Consider the following 26,141-nt stretch of genomic DNA (forward strand, 5'->3'; position numbering starts at 1 on the left):
GTCACTGCAGCTGCCACTGAAAAGGGGCTCTGGTCCCAGTCTGGGTGATGACACTGGGACCCCAGGAATGGCATCTGAAGGGTCACACAGGGGAGCTCCTTAACAGGAGCATGGATCTGTTTAATGTCAATTCTCCATTTCATGGTGAGCTGAAATCAGTTCACCAGACCTAGTTTGGGTCTCTGAGACACTGCTTTCAGATCTCTAATGCACAATGTGCTGCCTGTTTAACTAAGAAATACCTTTAAATCTGTAAAAATCCAGGTCTCAAACAGAAAATTCTTCTGGAGTCAGAGTTTTAGGAGATCCATGCTGCATTACAACACTGGGGGACTCTAAATGATGCCACAAACTCAAAGGTTTCCATCCTGCCTGCAGAATCTCCTTGGGAGCCTGCTGGGCTGCCTGTAATTACTGCTCAGTTCTGACTTGCACACACATAAACAGGTAAAGGTGTCACACTGTACCTGGTGAGAAAGGTCATGTTTGCCCAGCAAGTGCAAGGAGGTAATTATATACAGCCATAGAAGGCAGCAAACACTAAATGTGGGTTTGCCTACAGCCAGAATGATTTGAATTTTTTCCTTGCAGATACTCTGATTTCTTTTATGCTACACTCAGCCCTGAAGAGCCCGGATCAGATACGTTTCAGACTCTGCTGCTAGTACTCATCTATTCCTGCACATTTTTACACAGTACATTTTATTCCAGGCTTAGTATTTACCAAAGGGTTTAAGTAGGGCAAGAATTCCTCTCCTAGTTGAATCAGACTGTAATTAGCTGCATTTCCAGTGGCTGTTCCCAGTAGGCTGTTTTTGTGCAATCACACTTTTGCAGGTGTTTTCTGGTCCAGATGCAGGCTGGTCCAGGTTATTTTACCAGGCTAAAGGCTGCTTTACAGTTCAGTACCCCATTGAGGGTGACTGTGGTTTATAAATGTTTTCTAAAACAGCAACAGCTGACCTGTAAAAAAAAACCAATGGAGCTGTTCATTCCTCCCCCATTCTTACCTTTTCATTGATCTCTGTTTTCTTTCAGCTCAGAGATGTGTGCTCATCCCTGGATGTGCACAGATGGCTCCAGAGGGTGGCATTGCAGCTGTACTTTCCTATTTTCACATCACTGTGGAAGCTCCAGGGTGTGCTGGACACTGGCTCTGTACTGCAGAGCCCTCCCTGCCTCTGAGAACACAGATGGATCCTCCAGGGCAGGAGGTCACAAACTTCCCTCCCTTTTCCCCAGCCAGTATTTTATGCTCCTTTCCCCCCTCTAATTTGACTTCTTAACCATTTGGGGAGGAGCAGCAGTGCAGAGGCACGAGGGAATTGCAGTGTGAATTGGGTGAGTCCAAACCAACACCTGGGATTGATGGGGCAGGGAGCCTGCCCTGGGAACAACGTCCTTGCTGAGAAGATCTGGGAATGGGGCAGGGCAGAGAGGAGCCCAGCTCAGCTGCTGGGCCCTGGAGCCCTTCTACCACCTCTCACCCAGAGCACCTGCAGCAGGAGCAGGGCTTCTCCACAGCTCTGTACTGAGGGGGCACCTCCCAGCAGACACGGGGGGAAGAGCTTTGCTCCCACTGCTGGGGCTGCACTGAGCATCTGGGAGAGGCAGGGAAGGAAGAGGGCCTGGCCTGGCCACTCAGAAGTGGTCACAGTAATCAGAAATGAAGGTAACTGGAAGAGGGCTGAAGCTCATTAGAGGATTGGGCAGGAGATTTTGTCAACTGTAACTAGGGGAGGAAATCCCACAGTCACCCCCGTGCTGAGTCAGGTGTGGCCCCAAGGCCCCAAGCAGGTATTGCAGGCCCCATAGGTGCTCCCACGTGCTGGTACCATTCAGAGATGCTGCACTGATTGACTCTAACAATGTGCAATGTTTTCCTTAGGGTTAAAAACCCTAAGGGTAAACAAATGAACCCTCATTTTGGAGGCAAGGGATATAAATAAACACTGAAGGTCAAGGTGTACCCATGGATTCTTGAAGGAAAGAGACACCTTTGACAAGATGATAAGTTTACCTGCTTCACAGCAGATGCTACAGTGCCATGAATCCTGCTGTGACAGCCTGAGGAAAGCAGAGAACAGCAGTTCTTGAAGATTGTGCTGCCAAGCATCATTAGCAACCACAGGCGTATCTAAGACAGCTCCATCAATGGAGAAAAAATGTTGAGAAAATTATAATTACATTCCTTTAAAGCCCCTCTTCAGGTAGCCTCACAGCACAACCTGTGCTCTCCTGCTTAGCTAAGACAGCTAATTACCCAGAGCTGCAGACAGAAGCACAGACATGTTTCTCTAGAGCACAAGCAGCTTACAGTCTAATTTTCTAGAAGTGTCTTAGGGCAGATTAGTTTCATGCCTGTTGCAGGCAGCTTTAGCAGGACATCTTAGGAGAGAAAGGAACCACCTCCTACATTTCACAACTGGACAGGACCATTTTCAGGACAATGCTCTGCTATTTTCTGGGCCAGGATTTTGCAACTTATCCTTAGCCAGGAAAATGGGTGGTTACAGCTTTAACAGAGCCAGTTCCTTCTCCAAGCCACCCTCTTTCTCTTCTCATGGTGTTTCTCTTCCAGAGCTTGTTCTGCCTTACAGGAGTGACAGGGTTTATGTGAGAAGGTAACCCCGTGTTCCTCTCCCCCCTGGAGCCTGAATGTTTTGCTGTCACAGCAGATGAGGTGACACAGGAGCTCAGGACAGGCCACAGGGGGGGTGTCTGCAGCCCCACACGGGCTGGGCACAGCAGCAACAGACAATATTTCTGTGCTGCTTCTTCCCTGACTCCAAATCTGTCAGCAGGCAAGCAAATTTTGATTTTTGAGAGTGGTAATTCTAGCATCAGGTCTGCTTAGCAACTGCTAAATCTTCTGGTGTTTTGTGGACAACCACCACCACCAGGCTGTTGATCTGATCAGTTAAAGGAGTTTCTAAATGATTTTGAATTTGTCCAGTGAGCTTCACAAACCCAACAGTCAGCAAACTGTATGCCCATGCTCAGTGGGTACAATATCCTTTTTCTCCTGAAATCACAATTTGCTTCCCTTCTGTGCAGTTTGAAAGTAAAAAATTTAGTATTTAAAAACCAAACCCCTTCACCCTTCCTTCAGCTCAGCTAAATGACAAAGCAGATTCAGGCACAAGAGTACTGTGACACTCCTTCAACCACATTTGTCTCTCAGTGAACACTCCTTTTCTTTGCATTTGAAGGTACTAAAAATTATACCAGTTGTCTTTACAACTTTTCTCCTCTCTGATATTTAAACAGCATGTTAAAACTAAAAAGAAGTTCTACATTAGCTGGACTATGTATTTACTTTGTTGTCCTTATATCCAATACAAGAACAATTACATAGGAGCCTATGGACCCTATTATTTGTAAAGCAACCCCCCCAGAATTCAAGCCATGATCCAGAATAGATTATGGTGTTGTGTCATCGGGCCAGACTTAACCCGGGTTAAAACAACTCAACCAAAAGCACTTTTCAGTGGCTGAGTTGCAGCTCTAAATAAGCCCACTTCCTTTCTATATTCTTTTTTTTTTAGGTTTCCTTTTTCCACTAGGCAAGTTCTCAGACATCACCTTTTATACTAAAAAAGGCTATTTCCCCCCCCCTAAACCAGTGTCAACAGTGTCTATGTCAGTTTGCCATAGAGAAACCATATCAAGAGTTGCTAACACCAGCACCAAAAAAACCCCAGATCTGGTACACAATGAAGGACTCTACAAGAAGGTCTCAAAGACAAGAGTTCTTTGCAACTCTCTGTTTATTAAAAATATATGTCTCCTCGGAAGAAACACTGTTAACCAACTACTGTTGTCATGATTGATTCAGTACTGTCAGCTATGCCATGGAGTACATCATCTTTTCTCCACGTGACTCGAGAGAGGGAGACAGGCTATTAGGAAAAAACAGAAAAAAAAGAAAAAAAAGACAAAAAAAAAGATAGGAATGTGTGACTAGCACCTTAAGGACTTTTGTTTCACTTACTCCACTTCTTCAGGGACCGACATTTATAGCAGCTGGAGCAGGACCAGCGGGGCAGGGGCTGTGTGCCCGGCAGGAACCCATTGCCAAAGTTCTGTGTGCTCCTTTAGGGTCGGTCCCAGCGGCAGCAGAATCCTCCTGCCTCCACTGTGCTCACAGCTGGGGCTCCTGCAGAGCCCTGTCCTGGCCCCAGAAGCTGCTTGGTCCCTGCAGGGCTCCTTGGGATGCAGGGTGGGCAAAGGAGGCTGCTCCCCAGGCAGCACAGGGACAGCGTCACTGACTGACACACACAGAGCCATCACCTCGGGGACAGGGAGCACAGCTCGTCCCTGCCAAACAGAGGCAGGAGGAGACTTACCTGGGCGTGCTTGGACAGCGACCTCCTGTGCTGTGGGGTGGCACTGTGTGAGGAACAGCATCCACCAGCTCTTGGTAAGGTGGGAGCACTGGGACCTGGGCTCTGAGTACCCAGCACACACTCCTCAAAGGCCACAAGAGTGTCCCCAGCTCCACACAAGGGTCTGGAGCCCCACTCAAGCACAGAAGCCAAAGTGTCCTCAAAGACAGACATGTCTCAGCTTAGGGCCAAGTGTCTCCATGCCTCTCCTGAAAAATGCCAGTGCCCAGGGCATGGGGCAGCTCTGCAGCCCCTGCCCTCAGCTGCCAGCTGGGGCACCTCTTCAGGGCTTTGGGGTGGCCTGGGGGCGGCAGCAGAACCCAGCTCCAGCCACAGATTCACACAGAATGTCAGGGCCAGAGCCAGGCAAGGTGGCCATGCAGCCACCTCTGCTGGAGGGAGGGTCCCTCCCAGGAGAGCCAGCCCTGGCCCCTGCACACAGCAGGGCCGGGAACAGAGAAGGGTTTAATTCTGTCACTGATCTGGAAAATGGGAGTGTCCATCCAAGGCACAGCTGGGGGCTTTTCCTGCCAGTGGCTAATGCAGAAGGGAATGCCAGTGTGCTGCCACAAGCCAGAATGGGTCATTCCACCTGCACCCACAGGTGCAGGGCCAGTCCAACATCCCAGGTTTTTCACAGCAACACAGGACAGTGAGTACATTTGTTCCATGTGGCCAGTAAAGTATTTCTTAACTAAACACCACAGATCTAGATTCTATTTACAATTGAGCCAGCTTAAAAAATAAGTTAAAAAACTGGATTTTATACCCATTCAGTTCATCATTGACAAGAGAAAAAATGGCATAATAATAATAATAATTATAATAATAATTAAAAAAGCCAACACAACAACACAATATGGTTTTGGTTTAAAATCAGCTTAAAAAAATAGAACCAAAAGGAAACCTCTCATGCAAACACATAAGGTGATGTGTAAAACAATGTGCAATTTAATATGTAGCATCATCCATTCTCTTGCTCCGCAGCCTCCTGCTCAGTCTCTGTCTCCCAGCCTCTCGCAGGGCAGCTGCTGCTCCTTGCTCTGGTCCCTCCTGCACAGGCAGTACCAGTCTCTGGCCTGTCTCAGACCCAGGGGGGCTGCAGGGAACTGGCCTGGACGGGAGAAGTTTCCAAAGCACCTGGTACCGTTTTGAGCTCTTCCTGCCCAAGCAGACTCCCTACGCCGAGTGCTCGGGACAGAGGAACTGAGAGAACCTTGCAATAATACAACACCTTTCCAGAGAGGTCCCTCAGATTTCCTAGTCCACATACATATATATATATATAATATATATATAATATCTCTCCTCTATATTATATATAAATTACATATACAGATAAATAAAATGCTTTCTGCTGCCCCATCTGTCGCACTGTTCAGAGCTGCTAGACGGTCACACTTGGAAAAATGCCCCTGGAGCTCTGATACCAGCTCATGTGTTCAGAGCCCATTGTTTCACTTGTCTTCTTACATTAGTCCTTAGCTGCCTCCTCCCATCTTGATTCTTTGTTTAGTTAATAATAATAATAATAATAATAATATAATAATAATAATAATAATAATAATAATAAAAAAAAACGACCTTGAATGGGTTCTTGTCTGTCTCTACTGGAGCAGTGGGAAGGTCCATGCAGGAATGGTGGGAACAGTCACGTGATGAATGATATGAGTTCATCCCAACAAAAGAAACAGGACTAGAAAACTCAATTTTGCGACGATCTAAAAAAGGGAGCAGGAATAGTTTTCATATCCCTCCCCCTCAGGGCAGAGGGCTCGGATGGGTGGGACTTCAGAGATCTTCTGCTCACAGGGAAGCAGGAGGGAGACATCTTCAGAGTTTCTCTGGGGACGGGACCCAGATGTAGTGCCCGGACTGGTCCTCAATGATCTGTTTGATTTTGCTGTAAATTTCTTCAAGAGAGTCTCCTTGTACGATGGCTGGAAGAGGAGAGAACAAGCAAGACCCTGAGCCCCAGGCAGCACTGCCCTGAGTTCTGGAGAGCCCTCCTGCAGCCCCAGAGGGCACAGCCTGCAGGGACTGAGCCAGGCGGTGTCAGGGGAGCTGCCCGGGGCCCAGTGACACAGAGGGTTAAAGCAGCACCTCGGTGGGGATTAGGCAGTGCTGATCCCAGCTGGCAGAGCTCCTGGCTGTGTGCAGGGCTGGCTGGGCTCTCCACACCAGGCTGCTAATCAGCTTTGCACGCTGTGTCAGGCACCGGGGCTGCACTGACCAGAGCAGGGAAGGCAGGGCTGGGGCAGCTCATGGGGTGCATCAGGAACCACCCCCGAGGTGCCAGCTTCATCCCTTCCCTCTGGTTTTCCCTCTGGCTGCCTGCTGAGGGCTCCTCCTGTTTGCCTCCTGTGCTGCAGGGTGGGAACACAGCAGCCCCTGCCCCATCCTGCGCTCCCCAGTGCTGCTACATCACAGCAAGATGTTCAAGAGGGGCCAAAGCTTTCTGGTAATCCAGCCTGCTTCTGTAAGCCAGCCAGGACCATCCTCCAGCATCTCTGCTCCCTCATTCTAAGTTCCTGGCACAGAACCTGAGGCAGTGACCATCCCTCTGCCCATTACCCAGTTCTTTCAACACATTTCGGCCAACAACATTCCTTTTTCACAGGTCAACATCAAACTTGCCCTCCAAGTGCATAGTGGCATGTTGAGGGCCTGCAAAGCTGTGTCATGTTTTCCTGGAAAAACAGCCAGCAGCTCTGGAGCCCAGGACAGGTCTGGGGAAAGCTCACTGTGTTTGTACCCCAGTATTTGCCCAGCTGAAATCAATTTTTGGGAAACATCCTGCTTGGGGGTTTTCCCAGTAGCTGTTAGGCAGGTAATGCACAGTTTGGCAACATTATCATTCCTCAACTTCAGAAGAAACAGCTATTGCACTGGAAAAAGGATGGAAGACCAGTTCCTCTGCCTCTTCACCTGCCTGTGGTTTTCCAGAATTAATCATGTTACAAACATTAGTTCCTTAATGCACAAGGATGCCTGTGTCATGAGCAGTTCATCTCAGCAGGCACAAAGTGTCAGCAACCCCTGACTGGCTCTTGAGCAAAGACTACTTAGGAAGCAAGCCAAACTTCCAGTCTTTTTTGGTAGATGTTTTGTAATAACCCAGGACTGTCTCCACCATTTAGGTCACTAATTTTTAATCTTTCCTCTTTAAAGACTTCTCTTTTCTCTTTTAGAAAATGCTCCATTTTTCTCCCATGCAGGGAGTTTACTTCCTGTAGACTTGTAGCACTCTGAAACCCTGTGCTTCCCCTGCTCGGGGATTTTTCGATTTTTATTATTGTTGAGGTTGGTGATAAGCTTTCACAAACTCAGAAAATCCTGCCTGACAACTTGTCTCCTCCTCTATGACTGGTTTACTCCTATCCACTGATCTTGGAGCAGTCCCCTTGCAGAGCCCTCCTGGCAAAGTGCCATTTCTTTCTTGCTTTGATGAAGCTGGATGTTTTCCCATGACCCTGCAGTAGGACAGTGCTGGTAGGGAGGTCACAGCTGCTGGATGGAAAAATGAAGTAAATCAGATACAACCCTGCTCAGGACACTCACCTGTAAAATATTCTCCAAACTCTTGCTCAAGTTTCATGGCTTTGTCAAAGACCTTGTTGGCCTGTTCATATGTTTGTCTCCGGTTCATCTCCCTGACACACACAAAAAAGAAGAAACTTTTCAGCTCTTTTTCTTAGCAATGAACAGAAGCAAAAATAGCCCACGGAGCCAGGGTGCCTGGGAATCCTCTGCTCACAGGAATGGAAGCTGGGCAGGACCCAGCTCCCAAAGGCAGCTCCCATCCCCACAGACCCCAGGCTGCCTTGGCCCTTCATCTCAACTTCCATCAGTTCCTCCCACTGCCACCTACCCCAGCCCCTGCACCACAGCATGGCAGGGAATTCAAACTCAGACAATCCCTTAAACTTGTGAGACTGCTGCTTGCCTAGGGTTTCGCATCTCCATAAAACATAGAAATAACCAATTTGACCCCTTCTGACTTGAGAAGGGTTTTCCCAGGCCCCTTGGTGCCAGCAGAATTTCTTCTGATCTCAGGGTCACTCTCAAGCTGTTGACTCTCCCCACAGATAATACCCTCTGCTGCTGCTGCTCAGAAGAGTTGCAAGCTCAGCTCTCCCATTCTTTCCAGCCTGCTCTACCCAGGGCCAGGAGCAGCAGGACAGGCAGCTGGAGAGGCACAGAACACGGTGCTGCACTTACATGAGGGCTTCAATGGATTTAGGTTTGATGAAAATGGCAATGGGATAAAGTTGTGCTTGTCGCAACCTCTTGATAGCATTGCCAGACACATCCAGGATGCAGTGCTTCCCCTGGAAAGGAGACAAGCAGGATCAGACCTACCCACACACTCTACTCTGTGTGGGAAACAGCTTGCTCATACAGATGTGCTTGAAAAGGGAGGAGCCGCAGAAACGAACCCCACTCCTGAGACACAAGGCAGCTCCCAATGGCCTCACTTTCCTGCTTGCTCAGGGCAGGACAGCAACAAGGCAAAGGGACTGAGCCTTTGTCTGGACATGTGAAACTATTTACAAGCCCTGGGTAGCTCCAGGACTCCTCCAGAGGAATGTTGCTGCTTTGAGGGCACCCAGGTATCTCCATCCTGTGAGCTCCTGAGCACAAGGCTGGGCCAGCAGTGCCAGGCTTTTGGGTGGAGTTTGGATGACAGAGGTACCAAGCCGAGGCAGAGTGACACAACTGAGAAAAGCAGCCACATGGCTTGGCAGGACTCTGGAGGGAGGAGAGGATCGTGCTGTGCTTGCTTAATGTGGTTACAGCCCTTGATTAACACCGGGGGGGGAAGGAGGGGAGCTGCTGAATGCATCCCAGTGCCAGGAATGGCACCTGGCACTCACCCGCTCTGCCACCGCCCGCACAGACTGGATGCTGGTGCCATAGAGATTGTCATTGAACTGCCCAGCCTCTATGAACTTGTTGTCCTGGATGTCTTTCTCCATCTGCTCCCGGGACACCACAAAGTGGTAATCCTGGCCGTCCACTTCGTTCTCACGCCGAGGCCTGGTGGTGTCTGGAGAGAGTGGGAACCAAGAGTGAACCCAGAGTGACACCACAAACCAGCAGGGACAAACCCACCCCTGCTCCCAGCCCCCTCCCCACGCCATGGGCAGGACCCTGCAAGGAGCAGAGCCACCCCTGTCCCTCCCTCCAGCAAGGGCCCTGAGCTGGGACTTACGGGGCACGCAGGAACCAAACTTGTGAGGGAATTCAGAGATGAGGTCGTCGTTAATTCTGTCCTTGGTTGGGCCCAGGATGATCACTGGCCTGGCATAGTGAACTGCAAAGGAGAGCCACAACCTGAGCCCCACCTGTGCTGCAGAGCTGACCCCACTGCCACTCTTGGCATGGACCTGCCCTCTCCCTGCTGGCAGTGGGTGCCCTCTCCCTGCTGGCTCACATGGGCACCCAAAGGTGCCTCCTCTGTGCGACTTTATCTCCTCCTGGTCATGGTCAACATGTCCTTCCCATCTGACCCAAACCATCTGCATGGCCCCAGGGAAGGTTCTGCAGGTCTCCAGTGTTGTGATCAGCAAAACTGCTCCCTTGCTTGGGCAGGAGCCAGGCAACAGGACAGCTGGGCGAGGATGCCAGGGAGCTGGGGGAGTGATGGAGCCTAAGGGTCAGATCCAGCTCCTGGCAAGGACAGACCACCAAGGCTGGGACTACTCAGCCTGCAAAAGGGTCTGCAGGGTTTGAGCATCAAGCAGGCTTAAAGGCTGCAGGCTGTGGCCAGGGAGGGGGTGCTCTGCTCTGCAGCAGGGACCTGGTCTGAGGCAGGAAGGGATAATCTTGTCCTCAGCTAAGGACTAAAGCTGAGCTCAGTTTTAGCTTTGGATCTCTCCCTTGGTCTTGCAGACCACAACACAAATCTTTTCTGATTAAAACTGGGCAGTGCACGCCTGGCTCCCCTGCTGTATGTAACACATGGGACTCCTCTTGCATCCACCCAGTGCCCCGCTGCTGTGGCAGGAGGGGAGGGCACACAGGACCCCCTGGCTGTGCTGGGGACACAGGTGGCCCCACTGGAGTGGGCACAGGGCAGTTCAGCTCAGGACTTACTTTCTTGCCGTGTCACTGGCTCGTACGACAGGATGGTGTCCTCTTGTCCTTCTGCAACAGAGCCAGGGGGATGGAGGTGAGCACTTGCAGCTGCTCTCCAGCCCCTCTGCAGCTGTGAGGAGCTGGCTCCTGCCCCTTCAGCCTCCCACAGCTCTGGGGACACTCCAGGCTGTCCCCTTCACTCCACCCACGGATGTGAAGCATGACGGGCATGCAGCTATGTGCCCTTGAGCCACTTTAATTATTCATGTCCCAGCTCTGGGTCGAGCCTCCTCTTTCCCTCCCCCACCACTGCAGGCTCCAGCCCACTGGGATGTTGTGTCCTCCCTGCAGGTATTTAGAGGACTTTCTGGGGACAAAGGGAGCATCTGTTGCAGCTGGATCCCATACTCTTGTACAGGCTTGGGCTCCAGGAGCCATCTATGCTACAGGTCTGGCCTCTGGCCATTGCTGCCTGTAGCAGGTACTGAGCATGGGGGATCACCATGGACTGGGAACCACCACCCTGCCCTGGAGCAGCCAGGAGAGAGCAGTGAAGCAGGCAGGCTCATTGCTACTGCCAGCCCCTGCTCTCCCTGGCCCCGAGGAGGGAGCTGAGCTGGCCGCAGCATCTCAGTGTCACCAGCAGGAAGGACCAGCCTCCAAACAGAACCAGCACTGGGACAGACAGGATGGACGTGCCCAGACATGCACACTCACACAGGGACACACAGACACACGGACACGGGCGGGAGAGCAGGTGCACACACACTTACTGGAACTGCTCTCGCTGTCACTGGTGTTTGATGTCACGCCCTCTGCAAAGCAACCAGAGAGATCCCTTCAGAAGGAGCCTGGGCAGGAGGCACAGGGGCACCCAGCTGTCACCCAGCACTAGTGACCAAGGGCAGGACAGCAATGGCTCCCCAAAAACCTGCAGCCCAGCACCCACTGGGACGAGTCTGTGCCACGTGGGCAAGGGCGGCATCGTTCACCCTGGGCTGGGACATGCAGGGGATGCTGCCAGGAGAGGACAGAGAGGCCAGGAGGGCCTGCCTGGCACATGTGAGGGCTTCCCAGGCCGAGGGAAGGTGGAGTGCACAGGGGATGCTGGCAGGGGAGCAGTGCAGCATGCACACAGTGGGCAGGGAGGGCACGGCTGTGCTGGCACAGGGATGGGGACAGGGAATCCACTGCCTCTGGGGACGGGGCTGGGACACACAGAGACAAGACAGTGACAGAATGGGACAGAGCTTGGGGCTTTGCTTGCTCAGGCTGATCCTAGTGCTGCGACCACCCCACAGAGGCTTGCTGGCCGCTGCCTGCCCCAGTCAGGCTCTGCACTGGCTGGGGGTGTGGAGCTTGGCAGGGAACTCACACCCCACGGGGCTCCTCTCATTATTCTGAAGTTCTGCACATGTGGTAACCCAGAGAAAGGTGGGAACACCTCAAAACGTTGTCACCCAACCACTCTGTTCAGAGCAGGCCCACCATAGCCACTTCCCACCCACACTGGAAGTGGCTCCGAGTGCTGAAGCACCAATCAACCCAGACAGGAGCAGGAGGAAGAGGATGAGGAGGTGCAGCGGGCACTCAGGGCATGGCCAACACCCCCACACAAGCTCCCCCACCCCATCCCACGTGCAGCAGAGGCACCTCAAGCCCCGCAGCCCCCGGGCTCCTCCTGCCCTGCAGCCAGGGAAGCACAGCTGCCCCAGCCACGCCCCAGGCACCGCCAGCCACAGAGGGAACAATGTGCATCAGAATTCAACTTACTCAGGTTCTTTGCTCCATAATAATCGTCACTTAACCCAGGGAAGTCCTGATTTCACAGACAGCAAGAACGGGGAGAAGGGGAGAGAAGACAGCGCAGGAAAAAGGGGAGTCAGAGGGATGGGGGAGACAGAGCCAGACCAGCATTAGTGACAGGAGTGCAGAACGGCCCAGAGCTGCAACTGCAAGTGAGGTTAAATATCTTCAGCCCGCTGCCAACATCTTGCCTTGTCTGGCTGGGCCCCCTCCACCCCCCAAGCTCACCCTCTCTGCCAAAGAGCCCCCAGGAGCCACCCTGGGCCTGGGGAGGGCAGGGCAGCCACAGCAGCATCGCTGGCAGCAAGCAGTTGCAGCCCTGAGCTGCTGGCACAGGGGCTGAAGTGTTTCTCCTCATGGGGTGTACTGGAGGGCACAGTGTCTCTGTGCCTCCCCAGCACAGCACACAGTCCTGTGACACGTGGCAGGAGGACACATTTCCCCCCAGCTGTGTGTGTCAGCTGCCCCACACCCCAGTGCTTGCACAGGCTGTGGAAATGTGAGGCAGAGCCCCCCCAGGCAAGCTGGGATGGACAGGGCAGAGCACAGGGAGGGAGCTGGCTGTGTGCCTGGGACACAGGCAGGTAGAGAGGGGCCTGCCCCATCCCCATGCTGTGTCATCTCACTGCAGGGCAGCCAAAAGCCAGCCCCAGGTTCAGCACTGATCTCACTGGAGCCCAGCCATGTGCAGGCACTACCAGAGACAGGCAGACACACAGACAACCTTCAGCACAGCCAGAGGCTTGGGCTGTCTGCTAAAATCACTGGAAGCTGGCACCAGCCTGCCATGGGCAGCACAGGGATGCAGGGAGCCCTTGGAGCAGCCCAGCAGCAACTCCTGGCTCTGTATGACAGCCAGGACAGCCCCACAGCCCCAGAGGGGAGGGGATGTGCTTGCTCTGCTGGCACTGGGGCACAGACACAGCTCTGCCTCGTCCACTGCCCCTTCCCAGAGGTGTGGGCACTGCCAGCTGGATGCTTGCCCAAGGAGCGGACGCAGCTCAGCACTCAGAGGAGGGGCTGGGTTTGGGGAGCAGCTCCAGTGCTGCCCACACCAGGATTTGGGGCAATAAGATAAACACACTGCCTTTACTGGGAGCCCCAGGGTGGTGAGAGCTGTGGACCCCCAACATCTGCAGCCAACTACCAAAGATGAGCCTCAGCTGTGGGTGGCCAGCAGGGTGATGGCTTCCCTGTGTCCACACTGGAAGGGCTCTCCAGCTGTGAGTCACTTCTAGGGAAGATGAGGCTGGGACCTCCCCAGCCCTGAGCCCTGGCAGGGACAGGAGAAGCTCTGCAGGAGGCAGCCAGCCCCTCACTGGGAGGGAAGCAGGCAGAGGGATGGAGCAGAGCCTGCAGCAAAGGGGGGAGAGCAGGGGGAGGCAGAGCAGGGAGCTGGGTGGGTGCAAAGTTGGATGAAAAGATGAAGACATTGAACATGAGAGAAAGGAAGAGAGTGCCAGACTGCAGCTGTTGCTTTCATTTCAAGCTCCAGTTTCTCCCTAGCTGCTGGCACAACTGTGGAGCACAGACCTGAATACAGGCAGGTGCCAGGACCCCTGGCTATGGAAATGTGCTGAATCTCTTCCCTCAGGGCAGGGAAGCTGAGGGGTGCAGGCTTGCCCCTCTCTGGCCAGCTGCTACTTACGTTCCTGTCCGCTGCTCTCCTGGGCCAGGTTCTCTTTGCTCTTGTAAAATGGGAACTTTCGAGAGAGGCGGAAACTCTTTTTACGTTTCGTTTTGATCGACTGAAGAACACGGAGATGGGAGGAGGACAGAAAAAACAATGGTGTTTAACACATGTGGGGGAAATTAAAATGGAGAGACAATGAGGAGCAGGGCAGTCACCCTCAAATGAAATCATGGAGATTACGTGAGAACTGTAATGCAGGAAAAAAAATTAAGCATGGAGAAAAACGTGTGGTAGGGATGCTGAGAAGCTGATGGGGCAGTCAGTAGCTCTGCAGGGGTAGCCAGGCTGTTCTTCCTCTCTTGTTGGCCTGTTAGGCACTGCTTGTGAGGTGTGAGGGCAGCTGCCTGCAGGCAGCTCCAAGCCATGAGCTCTGCCACCCCATCACTCCAATCATGGGTCCTTCCCAGTGCTTTCACACCATCCTGGGCTCCTCTGCTCAATCACTGCATATTCACAGAGGCTTTGTGCCAAGCAGATGTGGGCCTGGGGCAGGTCCAGTCACACAGCTCTTTGCCTTGGGATTGGTTTGAGCTGCCCCATGAGGAGCTTTTGCTGCTGGGACTCATCCTGCCCTCACTAGTTACCAGTTCCAGGTGCCCCACTGAGCCCCAGATCAGCACTTACCCTGTTGGACTCAATCATGCCAGTCCTGGCGTGGAACTTCACTGTTTTCAACCGTGCTCTCTCCTTCTTTTCCACCCTGATCAGGAGAGAAAGAGCTGCTAGTCCCATCCATGTGCCCTCCACGCTGCCCACGTGGCTCCAGCCAAAGGCACCCTTGGGTGGTGGCTCCATTGGCAAATGGAAGCTCCTTCCAAGGGAGGGGCAGATGTGGAGCTGCCTGCCCAGGGTCTGGGCAGCAGCAGGAGGAGCCAAGCCAGCCTTCTCAACAGGGATAGGGACAGACTCAAGGCTGGCTTTGCAGACCTGAAGGCAGCAGCAGCAGCCAGCTCCTCTGCTCTCTGTGACTTCCCACCTGACAGTGGGACCTGGCTACAGAGCTGGGCAGACTGACAGAGGACACAAGGAGCAGCCCTTGCTGCTGTGCCTCTGCTCTCACAGAGACCCAGACTGGCTAACACCAACTCCCCATGCCCACAGGGACCACAGAGGGGGCTGACCACTCCCCTCCTCACCTGGAGTCTCCCCACCTTTGGAGAACCTGTCTAGGGAGACCTGCACACAGCCCCAGCTTGCAACCCAGCTGCCCTGCAGGCTGCACAGGGGCAGGTGCACTGGGACCACAGGGAGACCCCAGCCTGAGCAGGGCCCTGGGGGCTGCAGGGTTTGCAGACCTCAGGGAAATCCTGGGCTCACCAAGTGTGACAGCTCTGCTGAGGGACACTCACCTCTTCTTGCTGGGGATGACCCCGATCTGCTCGCTCTCGCCGTGGGCTGTGACCAGCCTGGCCTGCCACCACTCGTCATCCGAGGCGTTGATGACGTGCAGGATGTCCCCGTAGGAGAAGCTGAGCCCCTGGCTGGGCAAGCAGCTGTCCCTGGTCCGGTCATAGTCAAACAGGGCTCTGAGGAGGGGCAGAGAGCACAAGGCCTTCTCTGAGCATGGCCAGGCAGCGAGGGCAGCAGCAGTGCCACCCTCCTGGGGCACTGCCACCGTCACACCTGACAAAGTTTAACCCAAGCCCTGCCAAGGTGAGCAGTGCTGGCAGCCACCTGCACACCCCTCAGCACAAGCCCTGAGGAGTGCAAGGCAGGAACAAGAGAGAACTCCCTGCTGACCTCAGCTGCAGGATGCACATGAGCCACACTCAAAGTGCCTGTGGTTGGTGAGCAGGCCAGGCCCACAGCAGCAGCCTGAAGAAGGGCTAAGAGTCCCTCTGTGGCTGTGGGGCCAGGGAATGGGATAGGGAACTTCAGACCCCACTGCTGGTGGGTGGCTGCACAGGCAGAGACCACCAGACCACCACAGCATTGAGCACAGCCTCTATTTATGTACAGAGCCTGTGAATGAGGAATGCATCTCAGAGTATATATATCTGCTTCCACAACTGATCCTTTTCATAGCCCTAAACACCTCCCCTGAGAACAGTTTATTGAGTTTAAAATTATCTTCAAAATTAAACCAGTTATAGAAAAAAAAACCGTTTGGTTTTTTACTAGAAGAGCACTAATGCTTTTCCTGCACATGTACATCACACACAGCACTGCAGCCTGTACCCATAAGCTGCTCTCAGAGGCTTCACCTGCAACTCATTCTACTCATGTCAGATCACACAAACTGTGTCTGCTTTGATGCATCAACTTGCAAAAAGACAAAGAAAGGAACGAGTCACTAAAAGTACTGGCAGCAAAACCCCTGTATTTGCTCCTGGGACACTGGCCCCACTGGGCCCCAGCCCAGCATGAGCCCAGGCACTGCAAACACTGGGTTGCTCCTGGTTTAATCCTGGCCCTAATAAACCTTCTGCAAGCAGGAGAGACATCCTCTGTTCTGCTCATTGCCCCCTTCCACTGTGGGATCATGTGGCATGTCCCTGGGGAGCAGCAGAGCTTGGAGGGCATTTCTGCCAGGGGAGTGCTGGGCTATGAAACCTTTCAGGGCACTTGGGGATGGGTCTTGAATGGGAAGAAGAAGGGCTGCCCCATGGGGAGGGCTCTATGGGACAAGACCCGATGTGCCCTGTGCATCCAGAACACATCTGGTGTCTGAATGTTTCTCCTTGCCCAGCCTGCCCAGGGCTGGGGCAGCTCCTGTGCCTGTTCCCTCTGCAGGGCAGCAGGCTGGAGCTGGCAGCAGAGCACCAAAGGGTGCTTTGGCCAGAGGCAATCAAGCCTTGCAGGCAGCTCCAGGCCAGGAGATAAGGCTGCATGTGGCTGGCAGGCTGCTGTGAGGTCAGCACTGCTGGCCAAGGCCCTGGGGAACTGGTCAGGCCGGTTCCCAAAGGCAGGCAGGCTGTGAGGAGCCCTGCCCACTCTGTGCAGCCTGCCCTGAACAGGGCCTGTGCTCCTCCCTGCCCACTCTGTGCAGCCTGCCCTGCAGGGCCCACACTCCTCCCTGCCCTGCAGAGTGCACAGGGCTCACTCTCCTCCCTGCCCACTCTGTGCAGCCTGCCCTGCAGGGCCCACACTCCTCCCTGCCCACTCCATGCAGCTCGCCCTGCAGAGCAGCACAGGGCCCATGCTCCTCCAACAGCAGCCACCAGCACCCCAGGACAGGCAGAGCAAGGTCTGTGCAGGGGCAGGGCACCTGCAGAGCCAGCACAGGAGGCCCTGGCACCCCAGGGCACGGTGCTCCAGCAGACTGGCCCCTGGCTGTGCTGGCATGCAGCACCCCCATGGCTCGGTGCCCCTCGGGGGCACAGGGGCAGACGGCAGCTCCACTGTGTCCCCAGGCCAGCTCCCAGCACTCACAGCCAGGAGAGCAGATGGCTTGGCTGGAGGGCAGGGGAGCAGTGCCAAGGACTCCCGTGGCGTCCTCCTGGTGCCCAGGCACAATGCCTGCCTGACCTCCATCCCCACCCAGCACGGCCCGGCGCTGGCAGACTTTGCCCTGCGGCAGGGCAGGGAGGTGACGGGCAGGATGTGAACCTGCCTTGCCCCTGCCTGTGCTGCACCAAACTCCAGCACCCCCAAATCAGCTCCAGCAGGCACTGGGGTGCCCAGCTCCAGCCCTTCCACAGCACACAGGCTGCAATGCAGCCACACAGGGCTGACTCAAGCAGCTGGGTAGCAAGTCCTGTAATTGATGTCCTGTCCACAGCACAGCAGCTCAGCTGGTTTCAGGTGAACTGTGCTTGAAACTACCCCACCCAGAAGGGCTGGGGCAGCCTGGGCACCCAGCAGCTCTTCCAAGCACGTCTGCAGGGTGTGTGTCGAGTGGAGTGCTGTGATGGGCCACACTGGGGAAAAGCTCTCCCCTGGGATCACCCTCTCAGCAAGGCACAGCCCAGTTCCTCCTGGGTATGTGTGAGGGGCTCAGTGCTGTGGAGGCCTCCAAAGCCCCATGGGGGGGGATGCACCAAGAATTAAGAAATGGTACAAGTAGTGTGGAGGCAACAGGGAGCTCTCTGGTTCACAGGAATACTTTGACACATGAGCACCTTTCCAGGCAGAAAACAGCTCCTCAAGCTGGACCCAGCCTAAACCCTCCTCCACATGAGGGTGCCCACAGGACAGCAGGGGAGTGAGGGCAGGATTAACAAGATGATGTTTATTCAACACTGCACCCAGCTTGTCGCACACCCCCAGGAAGCCCTGGGATGCTAAATCAAGCAAGATGCCTGCAGAGACTTGTGGGAAGGTGTGAACTGCAGGAACCCAGAGCTGCAGCTCTCCTGCCGTACCAGGCTTGCAACATATCCACCCTCCCTGAGGTCCCTCTGCATGGAGCAGCCATGCAGTGGGAGATGCAGCTGAGGCTCATGCAGCCTTGGTCCTTGCCATCCTTCTCACCGGGAAGGAGAAGAAGCATCCCTTGCTCCTGCCAGCTTCACCTGCAACAGGCTGTGCAGGGTTAGGATTTACAGGATTATTTTAATTACCAAGTTAAAATTACTCATTAGCACTCATCTCACTGGCGCTGTGGCAGGCAGGAGGTGGCAGGAGGCAAGCAGGGATTGTCCTGTCCACACAGGACTTGCAGCAGTTTGAGCTGCATGGCTGTTTAACCCCTGCCTGCCTGTCCTGCACCTGGCTCCAGACCAAAAGTGCTCTGAGGGCTCAGAGCAATAATCCTCCTAAGAGCTCATCTCCCATCCAGCCAGATCCTGCCACAGGGATGGCAGGACGAGACAAGGAGAAGCCTGTTAGCTGGTTTGAGGAGAGTGCCCTGAAAGCTGCCACGAGCTGCCTGGGGCAGAAGCAGGGCTGGATGCCCACCATTTCCCTGTTTTCCTCAGTGTGTTGGGCTGGCCAGCAGCCACCCAGGCTCTGCAGAGACCACTGCTTTCCAACCTGGAGCAGTCCTTGGGAGAGGCATGCGAGCACCCAGCCTTGACAAGCCAGTGCACAAACCTGGTGCTCCCTCCAGGCTTTGTGATGCATCCGTGGCACTCATCCCCTGGTCCCTGACACACTGAGCACTGAGGCACTGCAGAGCCCAGGCTGAGCTGTGATACCCCTTGCAGCCATGCTGGGGGATGTGCCCGTGGCTCTGCACAGTCCAGGCTGAGCTGTGACAGCCCCTTCAGCCCAGCTGTGGGGATGTACCCGTCCCTGCCGGAGGCTCTGCACAGCCCAGGCTGAGCTGTGACCACCCCAGCAGCCCCCACCACCCGTGGGGATGTGCCCATGGCTCTGCACAGCCCAGGCTGAGCTATGACCAGCCCTGCAGCCCATGCTGGGGGATGTCCCCATGGCTCTGCAGAGCCCAGGCTGAGCTGTGACCAGCCCTGCAGCCCATGCTGGGGGATGTCCCCATGGCTCTGCAGAGCCCAGGCTGAGCTGTGACCAGCCCTGCAGCCCATGCTGGGGGATGTCCCCATGGCTCTGCAGAGCCCAGGCTGAGCTGTGACCAGCCCTGCAGCCCATGCTGGGGGATGTCCCCATGGCTCTGCAGAGCCCAGGCTGAGCTATGACCAGCCCTGCAGCCCATGCTAGGGGATGTGCCCGTGGCTCTGCAGAGCCCAGGCTGAGCTGTGACCAGCCCTGCAGCCCATGCTGGGGGATGTCCCCATGGCTCTGCAGAGCCCAGGCTGAGCTGTGACCAGCCCTGCAGCCCTTGCTGGGGGATGTGCCCATGGCTCTGCAGAGCCCAGGCTGAGCTGTGACAGCCTCAGGAGCCCTCTCCACCCGCGGGGCTGTGCTGGTCGCTGCGGGAGCGGGCGGGGCCTTACCGGACGTAGAGCGATCTCTTCTCGCTGGTGCGGAGCGAGCCCGAGCCCGAGCTCATGCTGCTGTTCATCATCTGCTCCCGCAGGTCGTGGATCTTGGACTCGAAGCGGCTGTACTCTGCGGGGACAGGGCTGCTCAGTGCAGGCACGGCTGGCCCAGGGCTCATCCCCACGAGGCATCTTGCCCACCGGCCTGTCTGGCCCTGCACACAAAGCTGAAGAGGTTACAGGAGTCTGCAGGAGTCCAGGCAGGGCATCTGGAGCAGGCAGGGTTCCAGCTGCTCCCAACCCCACCACAGCTTCCCACACTGCAGCTCAGGCAGTGGCTGCTGTGACCTCCACTGCTCCTTGAGGGAATGGCTGGGCAGGACTTGGCAAGCTGCTGACCTACAGAGCAGTTCAAAACATGGAGAGAGAGCAAAAGCCCCTCCAGGAGACCACTGCCCACCAGCTGGAGCAGGGAGACACAACCACAGCCACTGGGGGAGCCCCCAGCTACCGCTCTGCTAGCAGCAAACACCTTCTCCTCAGCAGGAATGGGGAAAGGGAGGCAAAACACAAAGTCCCTGCCCTTGGAAGAGGAGCAGGGAGGAAGAATTCACCTTTTGCTTCTACATCCCAGCAGCAGAGATGTGCAGGAAGAGCTGGGGAACCCTCCAGAAGACACCAGCACCTTCCTGCCAGGCGGCTGGGCAGGAGCAGCGCTGCAGCAGCCCGACCTTCAGCCTCCAGCCGGGTGTAAAGGTCGGGCTGACACACAGGGGTGGAGGCTCCAGGCCTCCCTACCCAGGGCTGAATGGGGAAAGTGCAGCTGCGGCTCCAGGAAAGCTGCTGGCACTGCCACAGCCCACACTGCCAGACCTTGCCTCACATCCGTCATTTTGTCCCTTGGGCAGTTACAGGTGAGAGAGGACCAGGCTCATTTGTGCTGTAAGACTTGCCTAGAAAGTCTTGTCCACGACCCAGTGGTTTAGATGTGGCTTGGGTTTTAATTCCCAAGGGAGGGGAGCATGGCAGCTGTTGAGGCAAGCACTCACTGCAGAGCAGAGCCACAGCTGTGCTGGGCTTGTGGAGCCACCTCACATGGGGGGAGCAGCAACACTGCTCAGAAATGCTCTGTGGGCTTTGTTTGGGAGCCAGCCCCTCTCCCATGGACTGTCAGTGCAGACAAAAGCAGGGCTGGGGTTATGGGATGGTGCAGCTGCAGCTCGGCATTTCCTGACTCTCCAGCCCTACAGCCTGGGGATCCCCCTGCTACACCCACTTACCAAAGATACATTCTTACTTAAGGATTGGGATAAAAAAAAAGGCAATACACACAAAACTGCCAAGTGGCACACAGAAACTCCATGCAAAGCCCCTTCTCCTGCCATACAACACCCAGAGCTGCTGCAACAGCAGGCAGGGTCAGGTAATGTGGGGACCAAGAGAGCCCCTGGCTGCCCCACGCAAGGGGCACCCACTGCCTCACCTGCCTTCCTGCTGGCAGAGGAAAACACAGATGCAGCAAGGCATGGACAATGCTTCTTTTACAAGAAAACTGAGTTCTGCCACCCAAGCAGCACCAGGGTTTTATGGAGCTCTCAGCAGAGGGAAGGGAGCTCCATCCCACTCCACATCTCCTGACCCACACAGCTCATTCTGCCCTGCAAGACCCATAAGCTCTTGAATCCCAGAGCAGCATCTGTCAGAAGTGGGTACAGCTTCTTTGTAAACCCTATTTGGTACAGAAGGGCTGTTTTTCCCCCAGAAAGCACCACTACAGCCCTTGTCCCCCACTACTCCCCGGGTCATGGCAAACCCTGCTGGGGGCACAGATTCCCTGCACACCCCACACTGAGGGGAACACAGACTCACTCCTCCTGCAACACTCTTCTCCACAAGAACTGTGGAGGATGCACTGCCTGGGACTGGACAGGAAACACAGGGCAAAAGGAGATTTCTCCACCCCAGCATCAAGGTGGGGGTGTTGGAAGGGCAACCTGTGGGTCCCACTGCCCTGCCAGAAATGGCATATGGATCCCTCTGCAAGCAGCCCAAAGTTCTCAAATGTCCCCATTTCAGCTGGGGCACTCCATGGAAAGGGCCTTTCCTAATTTTGTAAGAGTGGTCACACTGCTGGGAGGGGTGGGCAAAGCCCACTAACATGACAAGAAACACAAACCAGGCTGGCTGCAGCAAACTGAAGGACACAGGGGCTGCTCTGGCTTTAACCCCAGAGAGCAAACACAGTCCTGCCCTAGTAAGGGCAAAGAGCCACCAACCCACATTTGCTCCAGTTGAGGAGGGCAGAGAGTGGAGGAGCAGCCGAAGCAAACCCACTGCCTCAGGGCACTGCCAGGTGCCACGGGCACCCTTTAGCTGCACATTGGAGCAGCCTGAGACAATTACCAGCAGATCACCCCCAGCAAGGAGTGCTCCTGCCTTTTCTCCCTAACTTAGGGACACCTCAGCTCTGGAACACCTCCTGTGCAGCTGAAACCCTCCCAGGGTGCAGCAGGGAGGTGAGCCAGGGCTGATCCCCACAGTGCTCAACACGTTCAGGACATGCTTATCAACACTGCAAAGTATGTAACAGGTGAGCTGGCACCTCTTGCCCTGAGTGCCATGGCACTGTGTGCCAGGATATTTGCTCTTCTCACTCAGCAGCTCGATAAAAACACCCCTGCACCCTCCCACTGCTTTTCCCTTTCCAGGGTGTGGGTGTTCCTAGAGCTGGGCTGATTCTGTCCCCTGGGGTGAGCTCCATCCTCGGTGGAATCCCTGAGTGTGCACATGCTACAGACCACTACCAACAGGCTGGGATCACCTGCCTGCCCCAGGATCCCAGAAGCAGCACACGTGTGTGACACACCTGCAAACACACCCAGCAGAGCCAACAAAGCCCTGGGTCTGCAGCTGGGCACCAGAAGACAGCACAAAGGAAAGACACTGGCAGACAGGGGAATGCAACTCCTGAGTACACATAAAGCCCTGGATCCAAACACTTCTGCCCAGGCCAGGCTATCAGCAGAGCCCAGAAATGCTCAGTCACAGGTTTCAGCCCAGCCACTTGCAAAAAACTACTGACAACTTCAGCCCAGCATTTTAGCACCCGGACCCCAGACACCTTCCCTCTGTACAGGCCCAGGAAAGCAGAAGGAAGCACAGCCACAGGGAAAGCTCAGAAGCTTTTACAACTCATTGCACACCCCTGGAACTCCCCTTTGAACAGACTGACTCAGAGAAAGGCCATAATGTGACTTTTTATACTTTCAAGTGAGGAATTCAAAGCTTTGTTGCATGGGTGTGAGGACGGGGAATTGCTAAATCCAAGTGCTGGTGATAGCAGCAGGCAAAGGTCAGGGGGAGAAGTGCTCAGAGGGAACAGGCCTCACCAAAACTGAGGAACCATCACTCCCCCTCCTCAACAGCAGGCAGCAGTGGTCAAAGGTGCTGGTGCTCAGAAGAAAGGTTAAAAAGAAAAGCTGCTGTCCTGCCTTTCTTGGTTTGGTCTTTGCTTCTTTTCCCTCCTAGTGTCTGGCAGGACAAAACAGGCAGGGCCCCTCATCCCCTGAGACCTGCACAAGCAGCCTCTCTGCCCCTGGAGCCCCAGCAAGGTCAGGCACAGAGCACACTGTGCTCATCCAGCACCCCAAGGCAAGCCCTGCCCACGCTCAGGTACAGAGACAGGTGCCATCCTCCACCTCTGGTAGCGGGGAAGAACTTTTCAAATCGCCTTTCCACCAGCATCTCCTCCTTGGGCATCCTACAACCCAGCTCTCCTGCTCTTCCCACATGACAAACATAGAAAAGGCAAAGATTTGAGAGCGCACGGCCCATTGAGTGGGTCCAGCCTCACCCACACCGGGGGCTCACACCCACCAGGGAGATCTTTCTCCATGACTCCCAGCCCTTCAAGCCTCTGGAGCACTCAGGGCAACTTCCAGTCACAACAGCCTGTACTCCACAGCCACAATGCTGCCTCCCGGGGTGGCTGCAGCCCCTGTGCTGGGTGCTGCTGCCCACACGTGCCAGGAACCATCATGGATGTGGAAAGTCACCAGCTACAATACACTGACATTTCCGCCTTGGTCTAAAGGGGTTTCAAAACATTTTGTCCAGTTCGACATTTAAGAATCACTCTTGGTTGGTGTCTTTGCCAAATCTCAAGTGGCAAAGGGAGCCAGAAATACGAGAACATTAAGCTCTTCCTGGAAAGAAAGAAAGGGGAAAAAAAAAGACAAAACAAACAAACCCCACACCCACAGCAGAGCCTGAGCAGCACCAATGACTCCGCACCCCAATGGCCTCTGCCATGGGATGGAGGAACAGCGGACAGCGGGACCTCGCCCAGCGATGCCACAGGCGGCACGGGATGAAGGGCACGCCTAGGGGGGACATCGGCCTCCTTGAGGGGACGGGAGCAGCTGGTGGGGAAAGCTGGTGGAGAAAGCCCGTGGGGGCCAGGGGAGAGGCGTTTTCCAGCGGACGGGAACGGCGGCATCCCGGCACGTGCACGGCGCGGCCCCGGGATCAGCCCCGGGATCAGCCCCGGCCCCGCGGGCCGCCGGGGCTCCCTCCCAGCGCTCGCCCTCCCAGCCCCCGGGCCACGCTCCAGCCGCCCAGCGAGGCTCTGTGCGGGCACTGCCCGCTCCCTTCCCGCTGCCCCCGGCGGCACCACCCGCCCCGGCCGCTGCTGCCGGGGAATCGGAACCCAGCGACAAGGAAAGGCTGGGGCGGCGCCGCAGGTGGGATGCTCGCAGGGGGGGACGAGCCCCAGATCAGCAGCGACGCCCCGGTTCCAGCCCCGCCCGCACCGTGGCCGCCCTCCGGGACCCCTGAGCTCTCCCGACCACGGGGTCCCTCCCGCAAGGCCCGCGGGACCCCACGGAGCCGGGCCTCGCGGCGACGCCCTCCGGCAAGCAGAGCTCTTTCCCCTCCCCCGAAGATGAGCCTGGCCCGTGGATCCCCCCGCGGCCCCGCTGCCGGTGGGTCCCGGCGGGGCTGCCCGGCGCTCACCTGAGACGGGGCGGCCACGGCCCCGCACCCCCCGGCCCGCACACAAAGCCGCGCAGGCACGGCCGGCGGGACGGCTCGGCCCCGCCCCCTCCGCGCCGGCCAATCGGAGCCGGCCCCGCCCCCGGGCCCCGCCCCCGGCGGAGCCTCGCCCGCAGCCCCCCGCCCCGGCCTCCCGACCGCGCGCCAGCCATGCCCCGCCCCCTCATCTGCATATCACAACTGCCTCATCTGCATAGCCACACTCCTCATTTGCATGTCCCGCTCCCGGTCCCTCTCCCGGTCCCGAGCGCGATCTCCCGTGGCGGTACCTTCGGGCCGGTACTGCGCGATGATGGTCACCGTCTGCCCCGCCCGCTTCAGCGCCGCCGCCGCCTGCTCGTGGGTGGCGTTGCGAAGGTTCACGCCGTTCACCTGCCGGGACACAGCGGCTCCGCTGAACCAGACCCACGGGGCACGAACCACGGGGTCTGCCCTGCGCCTCGGCCCCGCTGCCCCGCCCCCGTACCGGTACCCACGGTACCCACACTCAGAGCCGCATCACTCTGCCACTGCACCCCAGCACCACGCCCGGTACCGGCACTTCCAGCACCGGCATCCCCGGTACCTGCCCCCGGCCAGCCCCCCCACCGCAGGCACCCCGGGGCCGTGCCAGCGCACCCGCACCCGGGATGAATCCCCCAGAACCGTGCCCACCCGGGCTGTGGGAGGATGGAGGGGCAGAGGGTGCCCCACCGACTCACCGAAAGGATTCGGTCTCCCCTCCGCAGCTCCCCGCTGAGGTCAGCCGGGCCTCCAGCCAGGATGAAGGACACAAAGATCCCCTCGCCATCTTCCCCCCCAACAATGTTGAAGCCCAGGCCGGTGGAGCCTTTGTGCAGGATGATTTTCCGGGGCTCCCTGGAAGGACACAAAAGGGACAGAGAAGCCTGGGGTGAGGAGCAGCAGAGCTGGTGACAGGCTCCTCTGTGCCCAGGGCTTGTGGCACGTTGGTGGGGCTGGAGTCACCCGAGGGCAGCCTGCTGTGACTCAGCCCTCAGCACGGTGGAGACTGATAAACCAGAAGAGGTGGCAGGTGGAGTGACATGAGACACAGCATGGACAGAGACGGAGCATCCACCGTGAAATGACACGCAGAAACACTGAACTGCATGGTGGCATCAGATGCCATGAGCCAGGAGGGTGGGATCAAGCCCCTCCACAGCATGGCAAGGGTGGCTACAGCCCCATGCCTCCCTCCAGTGCCACAGACCCTGCACAGCTCAACAGAAGTCCTTCATTTTTTGATGACTTAATTCAATCACAGCTCAAACAATAGGCAGGCAAAAGCAGAAAGACAGGCTGGCATGGCAAAACTCCTGTGTCAGTTTTTGTCTGGGAGAA

At 56.0% G+C, this 26,141-nt stretch overlaps 1 protein-coding gene across 11 annotated transcripts in view; it reads right to left on the reverse strand.

The window, feature by feature from the left end:
• Window positions 1-3,752: 3,752 nt before the first annotated feature.
• DLG3 (discs large MAGUK scaffold protein 3) overlaps window positions 3,753-26,141 on the reverse strand; it is a 78,959-nt gene continuing 56,570 nt past the window's right edge. For 5 of the 11 annotated variants that reach the window (XM_066559624.1, XM_066559629.1, XM_066559623.1 and 2 more), the window contains 13 exons: window positions 25,502-25,658; window positions 25,070-25,172; window positions 19,764-19,878; window positions 15,318-15,494; window positions 14,593-14,668; window positions 13,924-14,023; window positions 11,243-11,284; window positions 10,488-10,538; window positions 9,604-9,705; window positions 9,266-9,438; window positions 8,610-8,719; window positions 7,950-8,041; window positions 3,753-6,328 (listed from right to left, as the gene is read on the reverse strand). In XM_066559624.1, coding sequence (XP_066415721.1) covers window positions 6,222-6,328; window positions 7,950-8,041; window positions 8,610-8,719; window positions 9,266-9,438; window positions 9,604-9,705; window positions 10,488-10,538; window positions 11,243-11,284; window positions 13,924-14,023; window positions 14,593-14,668; window positions 15,318-15,494; window positions 19,764-19,878; window positions 25,070-25,172; window positions 25,502-25,658 — 1,405 coding nt within the window. In that variant the 3' untranslated portion in view covers window positions 3,753-6,221. Of the gene's footprint in view, window positions 6,329-7,949; window positions 8,042-8,609; window positions 8,720-9,265; window positions 9,439-9,603; window positions 9,706-10,487; window positions 10,539-11,242; window positions 11,285-12,242; window positions 12,289-13,923; window positions 14,024-14,592; window positions 14,669-15,317; window positions 15,495-19,763; window positions 19,879-24,761; window positions 24,834-25,069; window positions 25,173-25,501; window positions 25,659-26,141 lie in introns of those variants that run through there. The other 6 variants (XM_066559627.1, XM_066559633.1, XM_066559632.1 and 3 more) reach the window with 3 other exon arrangements.

This window comes from Molothrus aeneus, chromosome 14 (genome assembly GCF_037042795.1).
Source record: "Molothrus aeneus isolate 106 chromosome 14, BPBGC_Maene_1.0, whole genome shotgun sequence".
Classification (NCBI taxonomy): domain Eukaryota; kingdom Metazoa; phylum Chordata; class Aves; order Passeriformes; family Icteridae; genus Molothrus; species Molothrus aeneus.